The sequence below is a fragment of the Salmo trutta genome, chromosome 13 (genome assembly GCF_901001165.1).
Source record: "Salmo trutta chromosome 13, fSalTru1.1, whole genome shotgun sequence".
Lineage (NCBI taxonomy): Eukaryota > Metazoa > Chordata > Actinopteri > Salmoniformes > Salmonidae > Salmo > Salmo trutta.
In genome coordinates this window covers 72,233,823-72,253,782 of record NC_042969.1, presented here as the reverse complement: position 1 = coordinate 72,253,782, position 19,960 = coordinate 72,233,823, and the positions used below count along the sequence as shown (strand labels likewise).

The 19,960-nt window shown below is 45.3% G+C and overlaps 1 protein-coding gene across 3 annotated transcripts in view; it reads left to right on the top strand.

The window, feature by feature from the left end:
* The window catches only part of cuedc1b (CUE domain containing 1b), a 45,192-nt gene that overhangs the window by 20,610 nt on the left and 4,622 nt on the right, over nt 1-19,960 (top strand). For 2 of the 3 annotated variants that reach the window (XM_029773523.1, XM_029773525.1), the window contains exons 2-6: nt 12,468-13,119; nt 13,863-13,990; nt 14,942-15,068; nt 15,210-15,489; nt 15,816-15,887. In XM_029773523.1, coding sequence (XP_029629383.1) covers nt 12,808-13,119; nt 13,863-13,990; nt 14,942-15,068; nt 15,210-15,489; nt 15,816-15,887 — 919 coding nt within the window. In that variant the 5' untranslated portion in view covers nt 12,468-12,807. Of the gene's footprint in view, nt 1-9,461; nt 9,686-12,467; nt 13,120-13,862; nt 13,991-14,941; nt 15,069-15,209; nt 15,490-15,815; nt 15,888-19,960 lie in introns of those variants that run through there. The other variant, XM_029773524.1, reaches the window with a different exon arrangement.

Below are 19,960 nucleotides of genomic sequence, written 5' to 3'. Positions count from 1 at the left end.
GTCCCTGCTCATCTGCATGAACGTGCCTTAAGCATGCTGCAAGGAGGCATGAGGACTGCAGATGTGGCCAGGGAAATAAATTGCAATGTCCGTACTGGGAGACCCATAAGACAGCGCTACAGGGAGACAGGACGGACAGCTGATCGTCCTCAGTGGCAGACCACATCTAACAACACCTGCACATGATCGGTACATCTGAACATCACGCCTGCGGGACAGGTACAGGATGGCAACAACAACTGCTCGAATTACACCAGGAATGCACAATCCCTTCATCAGTGCTCAGACTGTCCGCAATAGCCTGAGAGAGGCTGGATTGAGGGCTTGTAGGACTGTTGTAAGGCAGGTCCTCACCAGACATCACAGGCAACAATGTCGCCTATGGGCACAAACCCACCGTCGCTGGACCAGACAGGACTGGCAAAAAGTGCTCTTCGCTGACGAGTCGCGGTTTTGTCTCCCCAGGGGTGATGGTCGGATTCACGTTTATCGTCGAAGGAATGAGCGTTACACAGAGGCCTGTACTCTGGAGAGGGATCGATTTGGAGGTGGAGGGTCCGTCATGGTCTGGGGCGGTGTGTCACGGTATCATCGGACTGAGCTTGTTGTCATTGCAGGCAATCTCAACGCTGTGCGTTACAGTGAAGACATCCTCCTCCCTCATGTGGTACCCTTCCTGCAGGCTCATCCTGACATGACCCTCCAGCATGACAATGCCACCAGCCATACTGCTCGTTCTGTGCATGATTTCCTGCAAGACCGGAATGTCAGTGTTCTGCCATGGCCAGTGAAGAGCCCGGATCTCAATCCCATTGAGCACGTCTGGGACCTGTTGGATCGGAGGGTGAGGGCTAGGGCTATTCCCCCCAGAAATATCCGGGAACTTGCAGGTGCCTTGGTGGAAGAGTGGGGTAACATCTCACAGCAAGAACTGGCAAGTCTGGTGCATTCCATGAGGAGGAGATGCACTGCAGTACTTAATGCAGCTGGTGGCCACACCAAATACTGGCTGTTACTTTTGATTTTGACCCCCCCTTTGTTCAGGGACACATTATTCCATTTCTGTTAGTCACATGTCCGTGGAACTTGTTCAGTTTATGTCTCAGTTGTTGAATCTTATGTTCATGCAAATATTTACACCTGTTAAGTTTGCTGAAAATAAATGCAGTTGACAGTGAGAGGACATTTCTTTTTTTGCTGAGTTTATTTTTCTGTTGTCATCGTGTTCCTACGTATTGAAAGCAGATTAATTCATGCTTGACGGTGTTAATGTAGGCCAGCTTAAAGGGCTTCAGCATCAAAGTGCATGGCTGGCTGCATTTAGTCATTCAGAGTCTGTTGCTCCACATAATTACTTTAGATGAGTGTAATCCATCAGATGGTGACTTCCTAGTACTCTATCGTAGGGTAATGTATTTTTTCTTCTTACCTGCTCTAGCACAGTGAATATGATGTATGGAAGGTAAGCCCAGCTCTGTTGACCAGGGCAGTGCTGCTGCTTCCTTTTGTTAACTGTGTGTTGGGAGACAACCACAACCACACATACAGGCCGAGGAGGACAAAGAGCAACGGATCCCATGCTAAATATAGCAGGTTCTTAGGTGCAGATGAATATGGTCTCGTTGATGTGAAGAGGTCTGTGTGTGAGGGAGAGAGGAGTCCAGGGCTGGGCCTGGGTTCTGTGCTGAGACGTACACGCTTCATGCCTTTTATATACATAATGAACTTTCTACCAAAAAAATATGCAAGTTTGCATAATCTTGGGCTGCTGGTACAAAAATAGGGATGTTGAGCCCGAAAGAAGGAAGCTATGGTAGCTAGGGAAGTGTTTACAGGTTTTTGGTCCCGTAATGCTGACAATCAGTTTTTCTACATGTATTTTTATAGCACAAAGATGGACCAGCTGCAGAACTTATAATATTATCACCTAAATCAGCATTTTTTATTGGAAAGTGGAAGGATTGAGCCTCTGTATTCATCCCTCATTATATCCTAGCGGTTAGTAGTCTTAAGGAAGAACTATAATATTGCTGGCATGATGATGTGAAGGCATGAGAGGGTGTTTATCATATTGTCTGACATCCTGTTTCCTTGCTGGCCAGTGATGTCCTTACCAAGGGAACCAAGTGTTTCCAAGCTGCTGGAGGGACAGTGACTCGCCCTTTCAGCAGCGCAAAGCAGGAAGTCAACTCTGTATGGTCGAATGTGACCTCAACAGACAAGACCAGAGCACACATGCTGCACAGAGGGTAACATGGTAGAAACAACTATGGGCAGGAAACGCACTTAAATTCTCTCTGCTTAACTGGCATTATCGCTGACATCTCCCATCGACATCTATAGGCCAAAAGAGTGGATGGATGATATAGGTCAAAGTCAAACACTTTCCAATTCATTTGGATTCGGATTAATTAAGCAAACGATGTCAGTAGTAAGAAGGTATGAAGAGATTTTCCAGGTCACTCCTAGATGTGAAAGTGGCCCCTTTTTTTCTTTCTCGCCATTCCTCGGTTGCTTGTTTCTGGCACATACATATTCACACCTAACAGTCCCACACACTTGCGAGAGTTGGACTCAGTTCAGTGACTCAAGGTTTATGCTGGGAAGGTCCATAGAGAGAGACTGTAGTGCAGTATGTGTGTACTGGCTGTATGCCCTGAGCGAGGTACTGTGGGAGGGTGCTTTACAGGCCAGATGAAATGAAGTTCAAAGAAGCCCACTGCGGTGTATGTAGAGTTTATTGCTCCACAAATCAACATGAAGACCTAGCAGAGTTAGGTTATCTCCTGGCCTGTATAGAGAGGATGTCCATAAACATTGGGCCCCAGCTCACGGCTCAGACGGTCACTGCCAATATCCTCAGAGGCCCAGGATGGGGTGCATTTCAATATTGTCCTCATCTCCTTTCCTTAATCTGAGCAGATGTGTAATCAGTAGGATGAGCAGCCTACTTAAGACTGTTGAGATGCACCTGTAGAGTCTGTCTCGCTCTCCTGGTCCCAGAGCTGGAGCATGAAAGTGATTTCCAATGGCTGCCACTGCACCCTGGTCACACTTTTCACACACACACTTGCCTACCAGGCAATTCCACGGAAACGCAATTGTGCTAATGCTCAGATTTTTCACTTAAAATGCATGCCAACCAAACTTTTTTTGTGGTATGTAACTACTATGATTTTCCATTGTAGCCAGTTAAATTGCAGAAATTCCATTACCAATTTTGGGGAAATTCTGTTACCGATTTGGTAACGGAATTTCTAGTTTTAATCACTTAATTCACAAACACAATTGATATCAGTAAAAACACGAATTGATAGGTCTACCTTTACTTGTTACTTCTGTGAAGTTTCATTATCTTCTCTCTCCCTCATGAGAAGTTAGAACATATCTTAAAGATGTTGGTTTTTGGTAACAGAAATACAAGGCAATATTTCTTAAACTTACAGAAGGTAAACATTTCTCAAAAAAGAAATATGTGTTGATATTAGTTGGCAGGGGTCTTTACTTCAACGTTATTGTGTTTTTAATGTATTCTGGTACATTTTTAAGACTTTTTCTTGTAGATGTTTTCTAAGACCCCTTTCCAGACCAGAAATCAAAGCCTTTGCTTATTCTTAATTTTTTGTGTAGAATTTTTTGGAAAAAGTACACAGTACATTCGCAAAGTATTCAGACCCCTTGACTTTTTCCACTTTTTGTTACGTTACAGCCTTATTCTAAAATTGATAAATAAAATATTTTCCTCATCAATCTACACACAATACCCCATAATGACAAAGCGTAAAAGGTTTTTAGACATTTTTGTTAATTTATTAAAAACAAGTATTTTATTTACATGAGTATTCAGACCTTTTGCTATGAGACTTGAAATTGAGCTCAGGTACATCCTGTTTCCATTGATCATCCTTTGTTTCTACAACTTGACTGGAGTCCACCTGTGTAAATTCAATTGATTGGACATGATTTGGAAAGGCACACATCTGTCTATATAAGGTCACACAGTTGATAGTGCATGTCAGAGGAAAAACCAAGCCATGAGGTTGAAGGAATTGTCCGTAGAGCTCCAAGACAGGATTGTGTCGAGGCACAGATCTGGGGAAGGGTACCAAAAAATGTCTGCAGCATTGAAGGTCCCCAAGAACACAGTGGTCTCCATCATTCTTAAATGGAAGAAGTTTGGACCCACCAAGACTCTTCCTAGAGCTGGCCGCCCTACCAAACTGAGCAATCGGGGAAGGGCCTTGGTCAGGGAGGTGACCAAGAATCCAATGTTTACTCTGACAGAGCTCTAGAGTTCCTCTGTGGAGATAGGAGAACCTTCCAGAAGGACAACCATCTCTGCAGCACGCCACCAATCAGGCCTTTATGGTAGAGTGGCCAGACAAAAGCCACTCCTCAGTAAAAGGCACATGACAGCCCGCTTGGAGTTTGCGAAAAGGTACCCAAACAAGATTCTGTGGTATGATGAAACCAAGACTGAACTCTTTGGCCTGGATGCAAAGAGTCACGTCTGGAGGAGCCCTGGCACCATCCCTACGGTGAAGCATGGTGGTGGCAGCATCATGGTGTGGGGATGTTTTTCAGCAGCAGGGACTGGGAGACTAGTCAGGATCAAGAGAAATATGAACGGAGCAAAGTACAGAGAGATCATTGATGAAAACCTGCTCCAAAGCACTCAAGACCTCCGACTGGGGCAAAGGTTCACCTTCCAACAGGACAACGACCCTAAGCACACAGCCAAGACAACGCAGGAGTGGCTTTGGGACAAGTCTCTGAATGTCCTTGAGTGGCCCAGCCAGAGCCCGGACTTGTACCTGATTGAGCATCTCTGGAGAGACCTGAAAATAGCTGTGCAGCGACATCCCCAGATCCAACCTGACAGAGCTTGAGAAGAATGGGAGAAACTCCCAAGGTACAGGTGTGCCAAGCTTGTAGCGTCATACACGAGGCTGTAATCTATGACAAAGGTGCTTCAACAAAGTACTGATTCAAAGGTCTGAATACTTTATACATTTTATATAAATTTGCTGAAATTGTTAACCTGTTTTTGCTTTGTCATTATGGGGTATTGTGTTTAGATTGATGAGGGAAAAAATATTTTTTATCAATTTTAGCGTAACGTAACAAAATATGAAAAAGTCAAGGGGTCTGAATACTTTCCGAATGCACTATTATATGCCTTAATTTCTCAAACATATATATGACTCTTAGTTTTCATTTGACTCTCAATTTGATATACGCCTATCAGGAGTTTGAACCTAAATTATTTTCCAATCGTTTCGTTCTGAACAGAACCATTTATTTTATAAGTTCCATTTCACTGTTCAGACCACACAAATAAAGTTCTAAACTGGTTGGAACTGCAAAAAAGAACAGGTTTGTTTTCTGATCCTTTTTAAACCTCCAATTTTTTTTCAAGCAGCTTGTTGTGGAGTGGGTAAAGTATTTAATCTGCATAAGAAAGTCGTTAAGGGTAAATTGTATTTTGCCATAAGGGCATGGTTTAATCATAATGAAAGACAAACACACACACACTGTGCTGCTTGTCGCTATGGACAGACCAGTTCAGGGCGCGAGATGCAACTGAGGTTTAGCTGGTTTGGGAGAGAGCGAGAGAGAATTGAGGAAGCTTGGCTTGAAGAGCTGGGCATCTTGTTATGACATGTGAAGTTGAAGTTGGAAGTTTACATACACCTTAGCCAAATACATTTAAACTCAGTTGTTCACAATTCCTGACATTTAATCATATTAAAAATTCCCTGTCTTAGGTCAGTTAGGATCACCACTTTATTTTAAAAATGTGAAATGTCAGAATAATAGTAGAGAGAATGATTTATTTCAGCTTTTATTTCTTTCATCACATTCCCAGTGGTTCAGAAGTTTACATACACTCAATTAGTATTTGGTAGCATTGCCTTTAAATTCTTTAACTTGGGTCAAATGTTTCGGTTAGCCTTCTACAAGCTTCCCACAATAAGTTGGGTGAATTTTGGCCCATTCCTCCTGACAGAGCTGGTGTAACTGAGTCAGTTTGTAGACCTTGCTTGCACACGCTTTTTCAGTTCTGCTCACAAATGTTCTATAGGTTTGACATCAGGGCTTTTTTAATGGCCACTCCAATACCTTGACTTTGTTGTCCTTAAGCCATTTTGCCACAACTTTGGAAGTATGCTATGGGTCATTGCCCATTTAGAAGACCAATTTGCGACCAAGCTTTAACTTCTTGACTGATGTCTTGAGATGTTGCTTCAAAATATTATCCACATTATTTTCCTCCCTCATGATGCCATCTATTTTGTGAAGTGCACCAGTCCCTCCTGCAGCAAAACACCCCCACAACATGATGCTGCCACCCCCGTGCTTCACGGTTGGGATGATGTTCTTCGGCTTGCATGCCTCCCCCTTTTTCCTCCAAACATAACGATGGTCATTATGGCCAAACAGTTCTATTTTTGTTTCATCAGACCAGAGGACGTTTCTCCAAAAAGTACAATCTTTGTCCCCATGTGCAGTTGCAAACCGTATTCTGGCTTTTTTTATGGCGGTTTTGGAGCAGTGGCTTCTTCCTTGCTGAGTGTCCTTTCGGGTTATGTCGATATAGGACTCCTTTTACTGTGGATATAGATACTTTTGTACCTGTTTCCTCCAGCATCTTCACAAGGTCCTTTGCTGTTGTTCTGGGTTTGATTTGCACTTTTCGCACCAAAGTACGTTCGTCTCTTGGAGACGGAATGCGTCTCCTTCCTGAGCGGTATGATGGCTGTGTGGTCCCATGGTGTTTATACTTGCATACTAATGTTTGTACAGATGAGGGTGGTACCTTCAGGCGTTTGGAAATTGCTCCCAAGGATGAACCAGACTTGTGGAGGTCTACAATGTTTTTTCTGAGGTCTTGGCTGATTCCTTTCGTTTTTTCCATGATGTCAAGCAAAGATGCACTGAGTTTGAAGGTAGGCTTTGAAATACATCCACAGGTACACCTCCAATTGACTCAAATTATGTCAATTAGCCTATCAGAAGCTTCTAAAGCCATGACATCTTTTTCTGAAAATTTCCAAGCTGTTTAAAGGCACAGTCAACTTAGTGTATGTAAACTTCTCACTGGAATTGTGATACAGGGAATTATAAGTGAAATAATCTGTCTGTAAACAATTGTTGGAAAAATTACTTGTGTCATGCACAAAGTAGATGTCCTAACCGACTTGCCAAAACTATAGTTTGTTAATAAGAAATTTGTGGCTCCAACCTAAGTGTATGTAAACTTCCGACTTCAACTGTATGATCTGATTTAGGCCCACAGAATTATACTTATGGAGGAGTGGCTTCTATGGAGGACCTTTGAATGTCTTCCAAGAGTTGTCTTTACATTGGACCAGAGAACTTCCAAGAGTTGTCTTAACATTGGACCAGAGAAAACGTTAGCTAGCTAGCAAGCTAACAAGCTTGTGTGTGCAGAGCAGCACTATAATTAAAAACGGTCTCAACTTTTTGTAGTTCATAAATCCAATGTGAAACATGATAACTACAGTATCCTTAACTAGCATTAAAAAAGTTGATCCATTCTTCTCTAATTAAACACCTCTCTCCCTAATTTCTGAATCATGCTTGTAACGTCGTCAGAAAGCTACTGTAACCTATGCTTCTGAGGGGGAGGGGCACGTAACCTACACGCACGCACACACACACTGGCAAAGATTTCCAGCTGGCAGGCAGATCCTGGAATAAGTTTGTGAGTGGCAAATGAGGGCTTTGCATGGGCGCATTGTTGCAATTATTATTATTTTTTGGGGGGGGGGGGGGGGACTGGGGGAAAAAATGCCCAGAACATAAAATAATGTTACGAACCGGTTCCCTTGCTTTTAAAAAGAACGGGTTTGTTCTGGAACAGTATAGATCACTTTTTTGTTTCCGGTTCTGATTTTCTAAACGAGTAATTTGTTATTTTTCGGTTCTGTTCCCTGAATCGGGTCCAACCCCTGGCTCCTATGAACTTCACATGTTGGTGCTCATGGGTCCTGTTACATGTTGGTGCTCATGGGTCCTGTTACATGTTGGTGCTCATGGGTCCTGTTACATGTTGGTGCTCATGGGTCCTGTTACATGTTGGTGCTCATGGGTCCTGTTACATGGAAATGACCTGCCTTCCCTCAGACTGTCTGCTGCAGAGAGGAGGCACAGTACACTAGTAGTAAACAGTCATGTGCAGCCCTGATTTCAATAGGCCTCTTGAACAATGCCTTTTGAGATTGGTGCCATCCTAGAGATAATCTACTTTACCGCAATGTTTCCACAACTGTGAGAAGACCCGCTGTCTCAATCACTCACACTTTCTCTCTCACACACACACATGCACACACACAAGGCAAGATGGCCCTGTTTACATCCGAGCCAGTCTTCATGTAAAAGAGAAGAGGGGGGAGAGGGGTGGGGGCACTGCATAGAGGGAGGAGTGGGGGCAGTGCATAGGGGAGGGAGAAGTGGGGGGGAGGGGAGGGGTGGAGGCAGTGCATAGGGGAGGGCGAAGTGGGGGGGGTGGGGGCGGTGCAGAGAGGAGGGCGAAGTGGGGGGTGGGGGCGGTGCAGAAAGGGGGAGGAGTGGGGACGGTGCAGAGAGGGGGCGAAGTGGGGAGGAGGAGTGGGGGCGGTGCAGAGAGGAGGGCGAAGTGGGGGGTGGGGGCGGTGCAGAAAGGGGGAGGAGTGGGGACGGTGCAGAGAGGGGGCGAAGTGGGGGGGAGGAGTGGGGGCGGTGCAGAGAGGGGGGCGAAGTGGGGGGGAAGGGGGTGGAGGTGGTGCAGAAAGGGGGGCGAAGTGAGAGAAGGGCGAAGTGGGGGCGGTGCAGAGAGGAGGGCGAAGTGAGAGAAGGGCGAAGTGGGGGCGGTGCAGAGAGGGGGTGGGGGTGGTGCAGAGAGGGGGTGGGGGTGGTGCAGAGAGGAGGGCGAAGTGGGGCGGTGCAGAGAGGAGGGCGAAGTGGGGCGGTGCAGAGAGGAGGGCGAAGTGGAGGCGGTGCAGAGAGGAGGGCGAAGTGGGGGCGGTGCAGAGAGGAGGGCGAAGTGGGGGCGGTGCAGAGAGGAGGGCGAAGTGGGGGAAGTGCAGAGAGAAGGGCGAAGTGGGGGAGGTGCAGAGGAGAGCGATTTGGGAGGAGAGGGGTGGGGCCGGTGCATAGAGGAGGGCGATTTTGGGGGAGAGGGGTGGGGGCGGTGCATAGAGGAGGGCGACGTGGGGGGGAGAGGGTGTGGGGTCGGTGCAGAGAGGGGTGAGAGCAGTGCGGAGAGGAGGGTGAAGTGGGGGTGAGAGGGGAGGTAGTGCATAGAGGGGGTGAAGTTGCAGACTCTGGCTGTGCTGCTGCTGGATGGGGCCTGGCACTGCCATGTGGGTTGGGCTGGCACTGGATGCATTGTTCCCCCATTGCAGCCAGTGATTTCTCTTCCCAGCACTACAGTGACAGAGCAGAGGGGGAGAGTAGTGATAACTATTAGCTAGGACATCGAAAGGACACTCCAGTTCCCCACAGAGGACTCTTACATTTTTGGAATTCTGTTTTTTTCTCTCCCTCCATGGCCTCTTTCTTGTAATGGAAACCAGGATGAGGAAAGTCCAGGCACTCAGAGACGACTCCTGGCTGTAGTCCTAGTCAGGGATTCTGTAAACTCTGCTCTCTGTTTCAGCTGTGGAGAGGTAACCTGAAGGTAAAGGATCTTATGTTTCCTATTCTAATGTTCACTCTACGTAGCATAAACTTTTAGAACTAGCAATGTAAATATGTATCAAGTTCAACTGCAGGCGCCAACCAGATGTCAGAGTACGTAGAACCCATGTTAACGTGGAGTCTAGGTGTGAGCTCCCATAACAACTGGCATGAAACTACAGCTGGCATGAAACTAGGCCTACTCAAGTTTTCAATTTAACATTACGCCAGCCTACGGGTGTCAAAAAAAGTCAACATACTTTAGAATGACTAAAACCAAATTGAAACTGTGTAGAAATGATAATGAAAAGTTTCTTGACTGTGTCCAGTTCGCTAATAATTACCTAAATGAAAGCTCAACAGTCAGGGAGCAAAACAATAAATGGAGGACTATTTATTGCACATTTTGACGGCAAGGAAATCTAACCAGTTTTCAGTGCAGCCCAATGGACCTCGTTGAAGACCGATTGCAACCCCCCCCTGGGCAAAATGACACCCCTGGCCTCTGAGAATCCGGCAGAAGGTCTGGAACTGAATGTAGGCTAAACCAGGCTAACAGTTGTGGAATGGTGCATTTTTGGAAGCTCCATCAAGCATGACAGACCTTGGAGTGCATGTCAGCCAATGCTCAACATCCAGAGAGAAGTCAGACTGGTGGCAGATGGCCAGTCAGGAGGTCAATAGGTCACAGACTGGTATGTTCCATGATATGTCATGTTGGAGACATTGATTTTAGAATGGGTCTAAGCTCAAAACATTTTGAAATGACAAACATTAGTGTTTGGACTTTTCCTTGATATTCATCTGATACATTTTTGTACCTTTTTGAAAAACTGTCCACACATTCAATTTAGTGGTGGGTTAAATGGAAATGATTTCAGTGGTTTGAATGCCATGAAAGGGATATCTGTTTGTGTCAATGTCAAGTGAATCCCCAGTTAAAATCCATTCACTTATATCCATGATGTATTGTTTGCTGGTTATGAAAAAGCAGTCCATCTGTTGAGGCTTCCAAGGTCATCCAGACCCATTGACCCCTCTTTGTTTCTACCAGGCTTAATTCTCACAAGGTCCTTCAATTGTGTCCGAGAGGGAAAAAGGGACCACTAAGCCTGTGCTAAATGCATCACAGATTTTTGTGTGCGTAATCATTCGCATTGACCGACGGCACCTTGCTTTGCTCTTGCTGCCTGTTTTTATTTTCCTCTCTCGAGTGTTTGCCCTGGTTTGTGGTGGCTGGCTGATTCTGGTTGATTTTTCTGCTCCAGCTGTCACTCCCTCCCTGTCTTTACCCAGCCGTTCGAGTAGCATCTCAGTCAGTCACTCAGTGGTCTAGTCGGTCTCATACTCTCATTAGACTAATTTGCCATGGCCTGAAGTCGTCCAAGGTAAACTGGGGGTTAAGCTGGGCACCAGTTTGTGCTTGTTGTATAGGCGTGTGTGTGTGTGTGTGTGTGTGTGTGTGTGTGTGTGTGTGTGTGTGTGTGTGTGTGTGTGTGTGTGTGTGTGTGTGTGTGTGTGTGTGTGTGTGTGTGTGTGTGTGTGTGTGTGTGTGTGTGGTGCTTGGCCCATGGATTAAGGGTGTCTGTTAGCAGCAGCTTGGCCATCCATCCTACTGTCTCTGGACTGGACGTGTGTAGGGCAATATTTGGGTTCCTCCTTCAGGCCTAGTTGGCAGGACGTTTGTCCCTCTATGGCACTTCCTTGGCTCTGAGATTAAGAAACAGGCTTTGTTTTACAAGAAACTGGAAAGAGATGCACTCTGCAACTGTACATCTTGGCCTTGTAGTCTTGTTGGTGAGTTGGAATATAGGCCTATAATGTGATTCAAAATATGGAATTCTCCTACAGTGCTGGCATGTAAAATGTCACCATTTCATTCAAATGCCAACTGTTTAGTCTACAGATGTTATTTGGGTTGCCATGGTAACACAGGGGCCTAGCCTGGCAAGGTTGAGCAGAAAGGTGGAGTGGGGACACTGTCCATCTTTCGCCCTGAGACACCATCTCGGACAAGGCCATGTAAAATCTTGTCAAACCATGTCAGTTTTCCCAATTGTATTTCAATTGAGCCTAGGTGCTTTATTCCCAGTAGAGCCTAGATGATTTATTCCCAGTAGAGCCTAGGTGATTTATTCCCAGTAGAGCCTAGGTGATTTATTCCCAGTAGAGCCTAGGTGATTTATTCCCAGTAGAGCCTAGGTGATTTATTCCCAGTAGAGCCTAGGTGATTTATTCCCAGTAGAGCCTAGGTGCTTTATTCCCAGTAGAGCCTAGGTGATTTATTCCCAGTAGAGCCTAGGTGATTTATTCCCAGTAGAGCCTAGGTGATTTATTCCCAGTAGAGCCTAGGTGATTTATTCCCAGTAGAGCCTAGGTGATTTATTCCCAGTAGAGCCTAGGCGTTTGCTTCTGTGTAGAGCCTAGGTGATTTATTCCCAGTAGAGCCTAGGTGTTTGCTTCTGTTTAGAGCCTAGGTGATTTATTCTCAGTAGAGCCTAGGTGTTTGCTTCTGTTTAGAGCCTAGGTGATTTATTCCCAGTAGAGCCTAGGTGTTTGCTTCTGTTTAGAGCCTAGGTGATTTATTCCCAGTAGAGCCTAGGTGTTTGCTTCTGTTTAGAGCCTAGGTGATTTATTCCCAGTAGAGCCTAGGTGATTTATTCTCAGTAGAGCCTAGGTGTTTGCTTCTGTGTAGAGCCTAGGTGCTTGTTAAAGGAAAAATCAACTGTGCATATTACAGATATGTTAACTTTTGCTAACCTCCCTCCTTATCTCCCTCTCAGGCATTGACTGTTTTGGACCAGAGATTCCGGTCCCCGTACCAGAAACTTGTGACGGGACGGAGGAGTGGACACAAACTAAGGACCCTCTTCGCTACAGCCAGGCGTGTTGGATGCAGCTGAATAACAAGCTGAGAAAAAGAAAGAGCATTGGACTCTCCTGCTCCATTCAGAGGACTGCCATCCATGCGGTGGTATGATGAGACGGTGAGTCAGGAGAAACACAATCAGACGGGAGCAGATTGAAAGCGGGTGAGAAAGAAAGGAAGAGGAGTGAGGGTACGAGGTGAGTGTCAAGGTGCCCTCCTGACCCATAGGTGGTAGCACCAGTCAAGGCAGCAGGATGACCAGCCTGTTCAGGCGAAGCAACAGTAATGGAGGCTCCGGTGGAGGAGGAGGGGGAGGTGGTGGGGGTTCTACCCCAGGAGAGCTCAACAACAGCCGGCCTAACCGACAGGTGCGGCGCCTGGAGTTCAACCAGGCCATGGAGGACTTCAAGATCATGTTCCCCACCATGGATTACGAGGTCATCGAGTGCGTCCTGCGCTCCAACAACGGGGCGGTGGACGCCACCATCGACCAGCTCCTCCAGATGAGCATCGACGGAGAGGGATCAGATGACAGCTCTGACTCCGATGATAGCATCCCACCAGAGGTCAGTTAGTGCAGGGTCAAGGCTTCCACATGTTTTGCTAGGCGAACTGAACAAGTTTGCTCACGTAAGCCCTTAAAATATCTTTGCTTAAACTAGAAAAAAGCGGCAATAGTACTGTTTGTCCATCTTGAGATGCCGTAGTGAAGACCCTTGCCCGCTGGTCAGTGCATGCTCCGAGTACGCTTCCTGTTATTCTGTCTGGCCCAGCAACCTTGCGAATGTTAACCTGTTTAAAGGTCTTACTCACACGGGCTTCCCGAGTGGCGCAGCGGTCTGAGGCATCGCAGTGCTAGAGGCGTCACTGCAGACGTGATCGGGAGTCCCATAGGGCGGCGCACAATTGGCCCAGCATCGTCCGGGTTAGGGGAGGGTTTGGCCAGACGACGCTGGGCCAATTGTGACCTTTTAAACAGGTTAACATTGGCGAGGTCGCGGGGCCAGACGGAATTCGTCTCTCTCTCTCCCCTCCTGTTCTTGTTGTAGTCTAGGTTTTAGTCAATAATAAATAATACATTGTGTATCAGTACCACACATAAAAAATAAGGAACTGCAACCCAGTTCGTCTCACTACAATATAAATAGTAAAGTAGTGCTGTTTTGTGTGCTCCAGTTACCTTACCAGACACTAACCCCCAACCAGCTTCTCTCTTAAAACTGAAATCATTTATCTTACTGACATGACTGATTTGAATGGGTAAATGTGTATTCTCTCTTTCTCTTGGTCTCTCCATTCCCCGGGCCAGATTCTGGAGAGGACGTTAGAACCGGACAGTTCCGACGAGGAACCTCCCCCCGTCTACTCACCGCCCACTTATGACATGCACATCTACGACAGGAAGTACCCCGAGGCCCCGCCCACTCCTCCACCCAGGTAAATTGTCATACTATCAGAGGAGGCTGGTGGGAAGAGCTATAGGTGAACAGGCTCATTGTCATGGCTGGAATGGAAAGAATGGAGTCAAACACGTTGTTTCCATGTGTTTGACATGTTTGGTACCATTCCCACCAGCCTCCTCTGTACTATACTATACAGTTCAACAGATCTACAAAATGCCCAGAGAAGAGTTTAACCTATCAGTCATCGGTCTATGGTAATTCTTTAATCCTGTATAGAATATGTGCATCTGGAACATGAACACTGATTACTTTATGAAAGGGAGGAAGGAAGGAAGGATGCATGTTTTAAAAATCCCGACAGGACCTTTTGTTTGCATGCAATCCTCTAGCCTGTACTCTATAAAGCCCAGAGGAACAGAGGAAGTGGTCCTATGGGGCCCTGGAATTTATATGCTCGGGCCTGTGGATAGCACAGCCGACCACATGCTGTTATAGTTACTCAAGGTTCCACCTGGTGGCCATTTTAAGAACTGTGCAATGCTGTCTCAAGGGTGTGTGTGTGTGTGTGTGTGTGTGTGTGTGTGTGTGTGTGTGTGTGTGTGTGATTGGTGCTTGTGTATCACTGGACCAGTCAATAACAAAAATCCATGGAATTGAATTTGCTTCAAGCCCTATTGTCCATGATTTATGAATCAAAACCATGTCCACATTTGTTCTGCTTCACACCACCAGCTGAGAGATTCACAGTAATTGACTTTTTGGACTGTACAAAGTGGTGTGTTAAATGTGGTGACTGCTGCTCAAAGGGGATTTTATTGTGAAGACAAACAGACATTAATTATTATTTGTGTTTTCATGCATTGCTCATTTTTCACAGCATCAGTACACAATGTATGATGTGTGCATTTAGTTTAGTTCTAGTGTGACATGGCATATGAATCTCTCTCTAGTCTGACCCTAACCTTTTGACCCTTGTCTGACCTAGGTTTGAGGCCCAGCTCCCTCCAGGTCACCGGCAGGTCCGCAGCTACAGGAACTGGAATCCACCGTTGCTTGGCAACCTGCCAGATGATTTCCTGCGGATCCTGCCACAGCAACTAGACAGTATACAGGTACACAGTGGATGTAAAGAAAACCACACACAAAAATACATTAGCAGTATGACATTATCATTAACAGCAGGGTGACATCCTGCTTACAGAAATCAATAGCAACTAAATTCAAACTCTCTTTCTCCATCTCTCCTCCTCTAGGGCTCACAGAGCAGTCTGTCCCAGCCTTCTTCCTCCTCCTCTCTGTCCTCCATTGCCCAGCAGACAACCCAGGGAGGTGTCTCCAAGCCAGGGACTAGTGGAGCCCTAGGGGCACCTGGAGGGCCAGGCGTTCCCGGGGGCATGGCAGGGGTAGGCACGGAGCAGGAGCGTAAACTGAAACAGTACCTGGATGATGAACGCATCGCTCTGTTCCTCCAGAACGAGGAGTTCATGAGGGAGCTGCAGCGCAACCGCGAGTTCCTCGTCGCCCTGGAGAGAGGTGTGTGTCATGCACAGATAGGCATACATGGTCATGTGCATGATATACTTTAACACACAGAATACATGTTCAGGACACAGTAGGCTAGTGCAGTAGGCTAGTACATTAGTCAAGTTTATGCTTTCTACGGAGCGAGTCAGATACTGTTGGAAATGCTCTTCTCTCTTTCATGCTATGCTAGTTGTAGTGTATCTCATGATGCTTCATCCTACAAAAGTTTAAATTTGGGAACCATGTCCCACTTTCATAAAGGTTTCTTAATAATAGATTAGATGCTGCTATGTGTCCCCATATTGCGTCATAACATCCAGCTCTCTCTGTTTTAGATCGCTTGAAGTACGAATCAAAGAAATCCAAGTCCAATCATTCATCCTCTTACATGGAGAATTCCACAGCAGGTATATGTCATTCATAAGCTTCACCAGTGAAGGTGTGTGTGTGTGTGTGTGTGTGTGTGCGCGCGCGCGCGCATACGCGCATTCTTATTCAAACACCCAATAGGCCTACTCATATCAATGACTTGGGGTTTATTTTGATCACGTCCAATATCTAGCCACCTATATTTATCGCTCGCTACCACTGGGTATAGTGAATGCTTCTCCAAGTAGTTGTTGACACGATAAATGGCTTTCTCTGGAGTGATTCGTTTAGTATTTTATTAGGATCCCCAAATATCCGCTGCCAGGAAACAAAACTCAACAAATTAATATATTTTACATCATTTTGTTATTTTATTTATTTATATTTTACTTTTAGTTTATTTAGTAAATATTTTCTTAACTCTTATTTTTCTTAAAACTGCATTGTTGGTTAAGGGCTTGTAAGTATGCATTTCACGGTAACCTGTTGTATTCGGCGCATGTGACAAATAACATTTGATTTGATTTTGCTTTGATAATACAATACAAAATATATATTTACATTTTTTTTAAGTCTCTTTAAAGTCCCTGTCGTGCTGCAAGTTTTTCTTTTATCAGTTGTATTTTTTTTATCAGTTTTTATTGCTAGCTTGAGTTACCTGGGATGGCGCAGAGTTCCATGTAGTCATGGCTCTATTTAATACTGTGTTTCCCAGCCTCTGATCTGGACCTGGGGACTGTGAAGAGACCTCTGGTTACATGTCTTGTGTTGTACCGATGAGTGTCCAACTGTTTGAACAGATAGTTTGTTACCTTTAGCCCATTAACACCTCGCACAAAGACAATAGTGATGCAGTCAACTTTGAGCCAGTAGAGATTGACATGCATACCACTGACATTTGCCCTCCGTGTACATTTGCCCTCCGTGTACATTTGCCCTCCGTGTACATTGATTTAGATGAAAATAGAGCAGCATCTTATCATGGACAGACCTCTTCCCATTTTAGCAGCCATTGAGCATATACAGTGCCTTCGGGAAAGTATTCAGACCCCTTGACTTTTTCCAAATTTTGTTACGTTAGACTTATTCTAAAATGGAATAAAAATATAATAATCCTCAACAATCTACACACAATACCCGATAATGATGAAGCGAAAACAGTTTTTTAGAAATGTTTGCAAATGTATTAGTAATAAAAAACAGATCCCTTATTTACATCAGTATTCAGACCCTTTGCTATGAGACTTGAAATTGAGCTCAGGTGCATCCTGTTTCCATTAATCATCCTTGATGTTTCTACAACTTGATTGGAGTCCACCTGTGATAAATTCAATTGATTGGACATGATTTGGAAAGGCACACATCTGTCTATATAAGGTCCCACAGTTGACAGTGCATGTCAGAGCAAAATCCAAGCCATGAGGTTGAAGGAATTGTCCGTAGAGCTCCAAGACAGGATTGTGTCGAGGCACAGATCTGGGGAAGAGTACCAAACAAGGTCTGCAGCATTGAAGGTCCCCAAGAACACAGTGGGCTTCATTGTTCTTAAATGGAAGAAGTTTAGTACCACCAAGACTCTTCCTAGAGCTGGCTTCCCGGCCAAACTGAGCAATCGGGTTAGAAGGGACTTGGTCAGGGAGGTGACCAAGAACCCGATGGTCACTCTGACAGAGCTCTAGAGGCCCTCGTGGAGATGGGAGAACCTTCCAGAAGGACAACCATCCCTGCAGCACTCCACCAATCATGCCTTTATGGTAGAGTGGCTAGACGGAAGCCACTCCTCAGTAAAAGGCACATGACAGCCCGCTTGGAGTTTGCGAAAAGGCACCTAGAAGACTCTTTGACCATGAGAAACAAGATTGTTTTTCAGCGGCAGAAACTGGGAGACTAGTCAGGATCGAGGGAAAGATGAACAGAATGAAGTACAGAGAGATCCTTGATGAAAACCTGCTCCAGTGCACTCAGGACCTCAGACTGGGGTGAAGGTTCACCTTCCAACAGGACAACGGCCCTAAGCACACAGCCAAGACAACGCAGGAGTGGCTTCGGGACAAGTCTCAATGTCCTTGAGTGGCCCAGCCAAAGCCCGGACTTGAACTCAATCAAACATCCCTGGAGAGACCTGAAAATAGCTGTGCAGCGACTCTCCCCGTCCAACCTGACAGAGCTTGAGAGGATCTGCAGAGAAGAATGGGAGAAACTCCCCAAATACAGGTGTGCCAAGCTTGTGCTGTCATACCCAACAATGCTGTAATCGCTGCCAAAGGAAATTGAACAATGTACCAAGAAAATTAAAGGGTCTGAATACTTATGCAAATGCTATATTTTCATTTTTTATTTGTAATACATTTGCAAAGATTTCTAAAAACCTGTTTTTGCTTTGTCAATATGGGTTACTGTGTGTAGATTGAGGGGGAATAGAATATGTTATCCATTTCAGAATAAGACTTTAACGTAACAAAATGTGGAAACAGTCAAGGGGTCTGAATACTTTCCGAATGCACTGTATAGTAGGCCTAGCCTATAGAAAGCTGATGGGATCCTTCTCTTTTAAATAGAGGCCATCAAAACTCTGTTTTCTGCATAGCCTATAGAAATGTTGCGTAAACTCATGGGCTCTCAGCAAGTGTTTGATTAGATTTTCTATTACATTTGCGTTGATGTCAGAGTGATTAGAGGGACAATAGAGTGCTGAGTACCAGGCAGTTAGCAAGTTTGGTAGGCTACTAATGACCAGCAGCATCAGAGCTTGGAGAAGCCTAATTACCGTGATGAAGCGGTCATGTGGTATTTGACTGCCGTCATGACTCGTGACCGCCGGTGTGGCGGTAATACGGTCACCGTAACATGCCTAAATTTGCAAATCTTGTCAACAAAAAAGTTCTTAAAGTGGTTGGCAATATCAAAGGGTTTTGTTATGAACAAGCCATCTGCCTCAGTGAAGGATAAAGCTGAGTTAGCTTTTTTTGCCTAGAATTTCATTTAAGGTACTCCAGAGCTTTTTACTATCATTCTTTGATATAATTTATCTCATTTATTTATTTTTGAAATAGTTTTTTGGGGGTGTAGATCATCTTTAATATTGCAGATGGTGTGGTTGTAGCTTCCATCAATGTAATATATCTATAAACTTAGCAAAAAAAGAAATGCCCCTTTTTAAGGACCCTGTCTTTCAAAGATAATTCGTAAAAATCTAAATAACTTCACAGATCTTCATTATACATGGTTTAAACACTGTTTCCCATGCTTGTTCAATGAATCATAAACAATTCATGAACATGCACCTGTGGAACGGTCGTTAAGACACTAACAGCTTACAGATGGTAGGCAATTAAGGTCACAGTTATGATAACTTAGGACACTAAAGAGGCCTTTCTACTGACTTTGAAAAACACCAAAAGAAAGATGCCCAGGGTCCCTGCTCATCTACGTGAAGATGCCTTAGGCATGCTGCAAGGAGGCATGAGGACTGCAGATGTGGCCAGGGCAATAAATTGCAATGGCCGTACTATGCAATTCGTTCCAGTCATTGGCAGCAGAGAACTGGAAGGAAAGGCAGCCAATTAGGAGATGGCTTTGGGGGTGACCAGTGAAATATACCTGCTGGAGCGGTGCTACAGGTGGGTGCCGCTATGGTGACCAGTGAGCTGAGATAAGGCGGGGCTTTACCTAGCAAAGACTTATAGATGACCTGGAGCCAGTTTGTTTGGCGACAAATATGAAGCGAGGGCCAGCCAACGAGAGCGTACAGGTCACAGTGGTGGGTAGTATATGGGGCTTTGGTGACAAAACGGATGGCACTGTGATAGACTACTTCCAATTTGCTGAGTAGAGTGTTGGAGGCTATTTTGTAAATGACATCGCCGAAGTCAAGGATCAATAGGATAGTCAGCTTTACGAGGGTATGTTTGGCTGCATGAGTGGAGGATGCTTTGTTGCGAAAAAGGAAGCCGGTTCTAGATTTAATTTTGGATTGGAGATGCTTAATGTGAGTCTGGAAGGAGAGTTTACAGTCTAACCAGACACCTAGGTATTTGTAGTTGTCCACATATTCTAAGTCATAACCGTCCAGAGTAGTGATGCTAGACGGGCGAGCTAGTGTGGGCAGCGA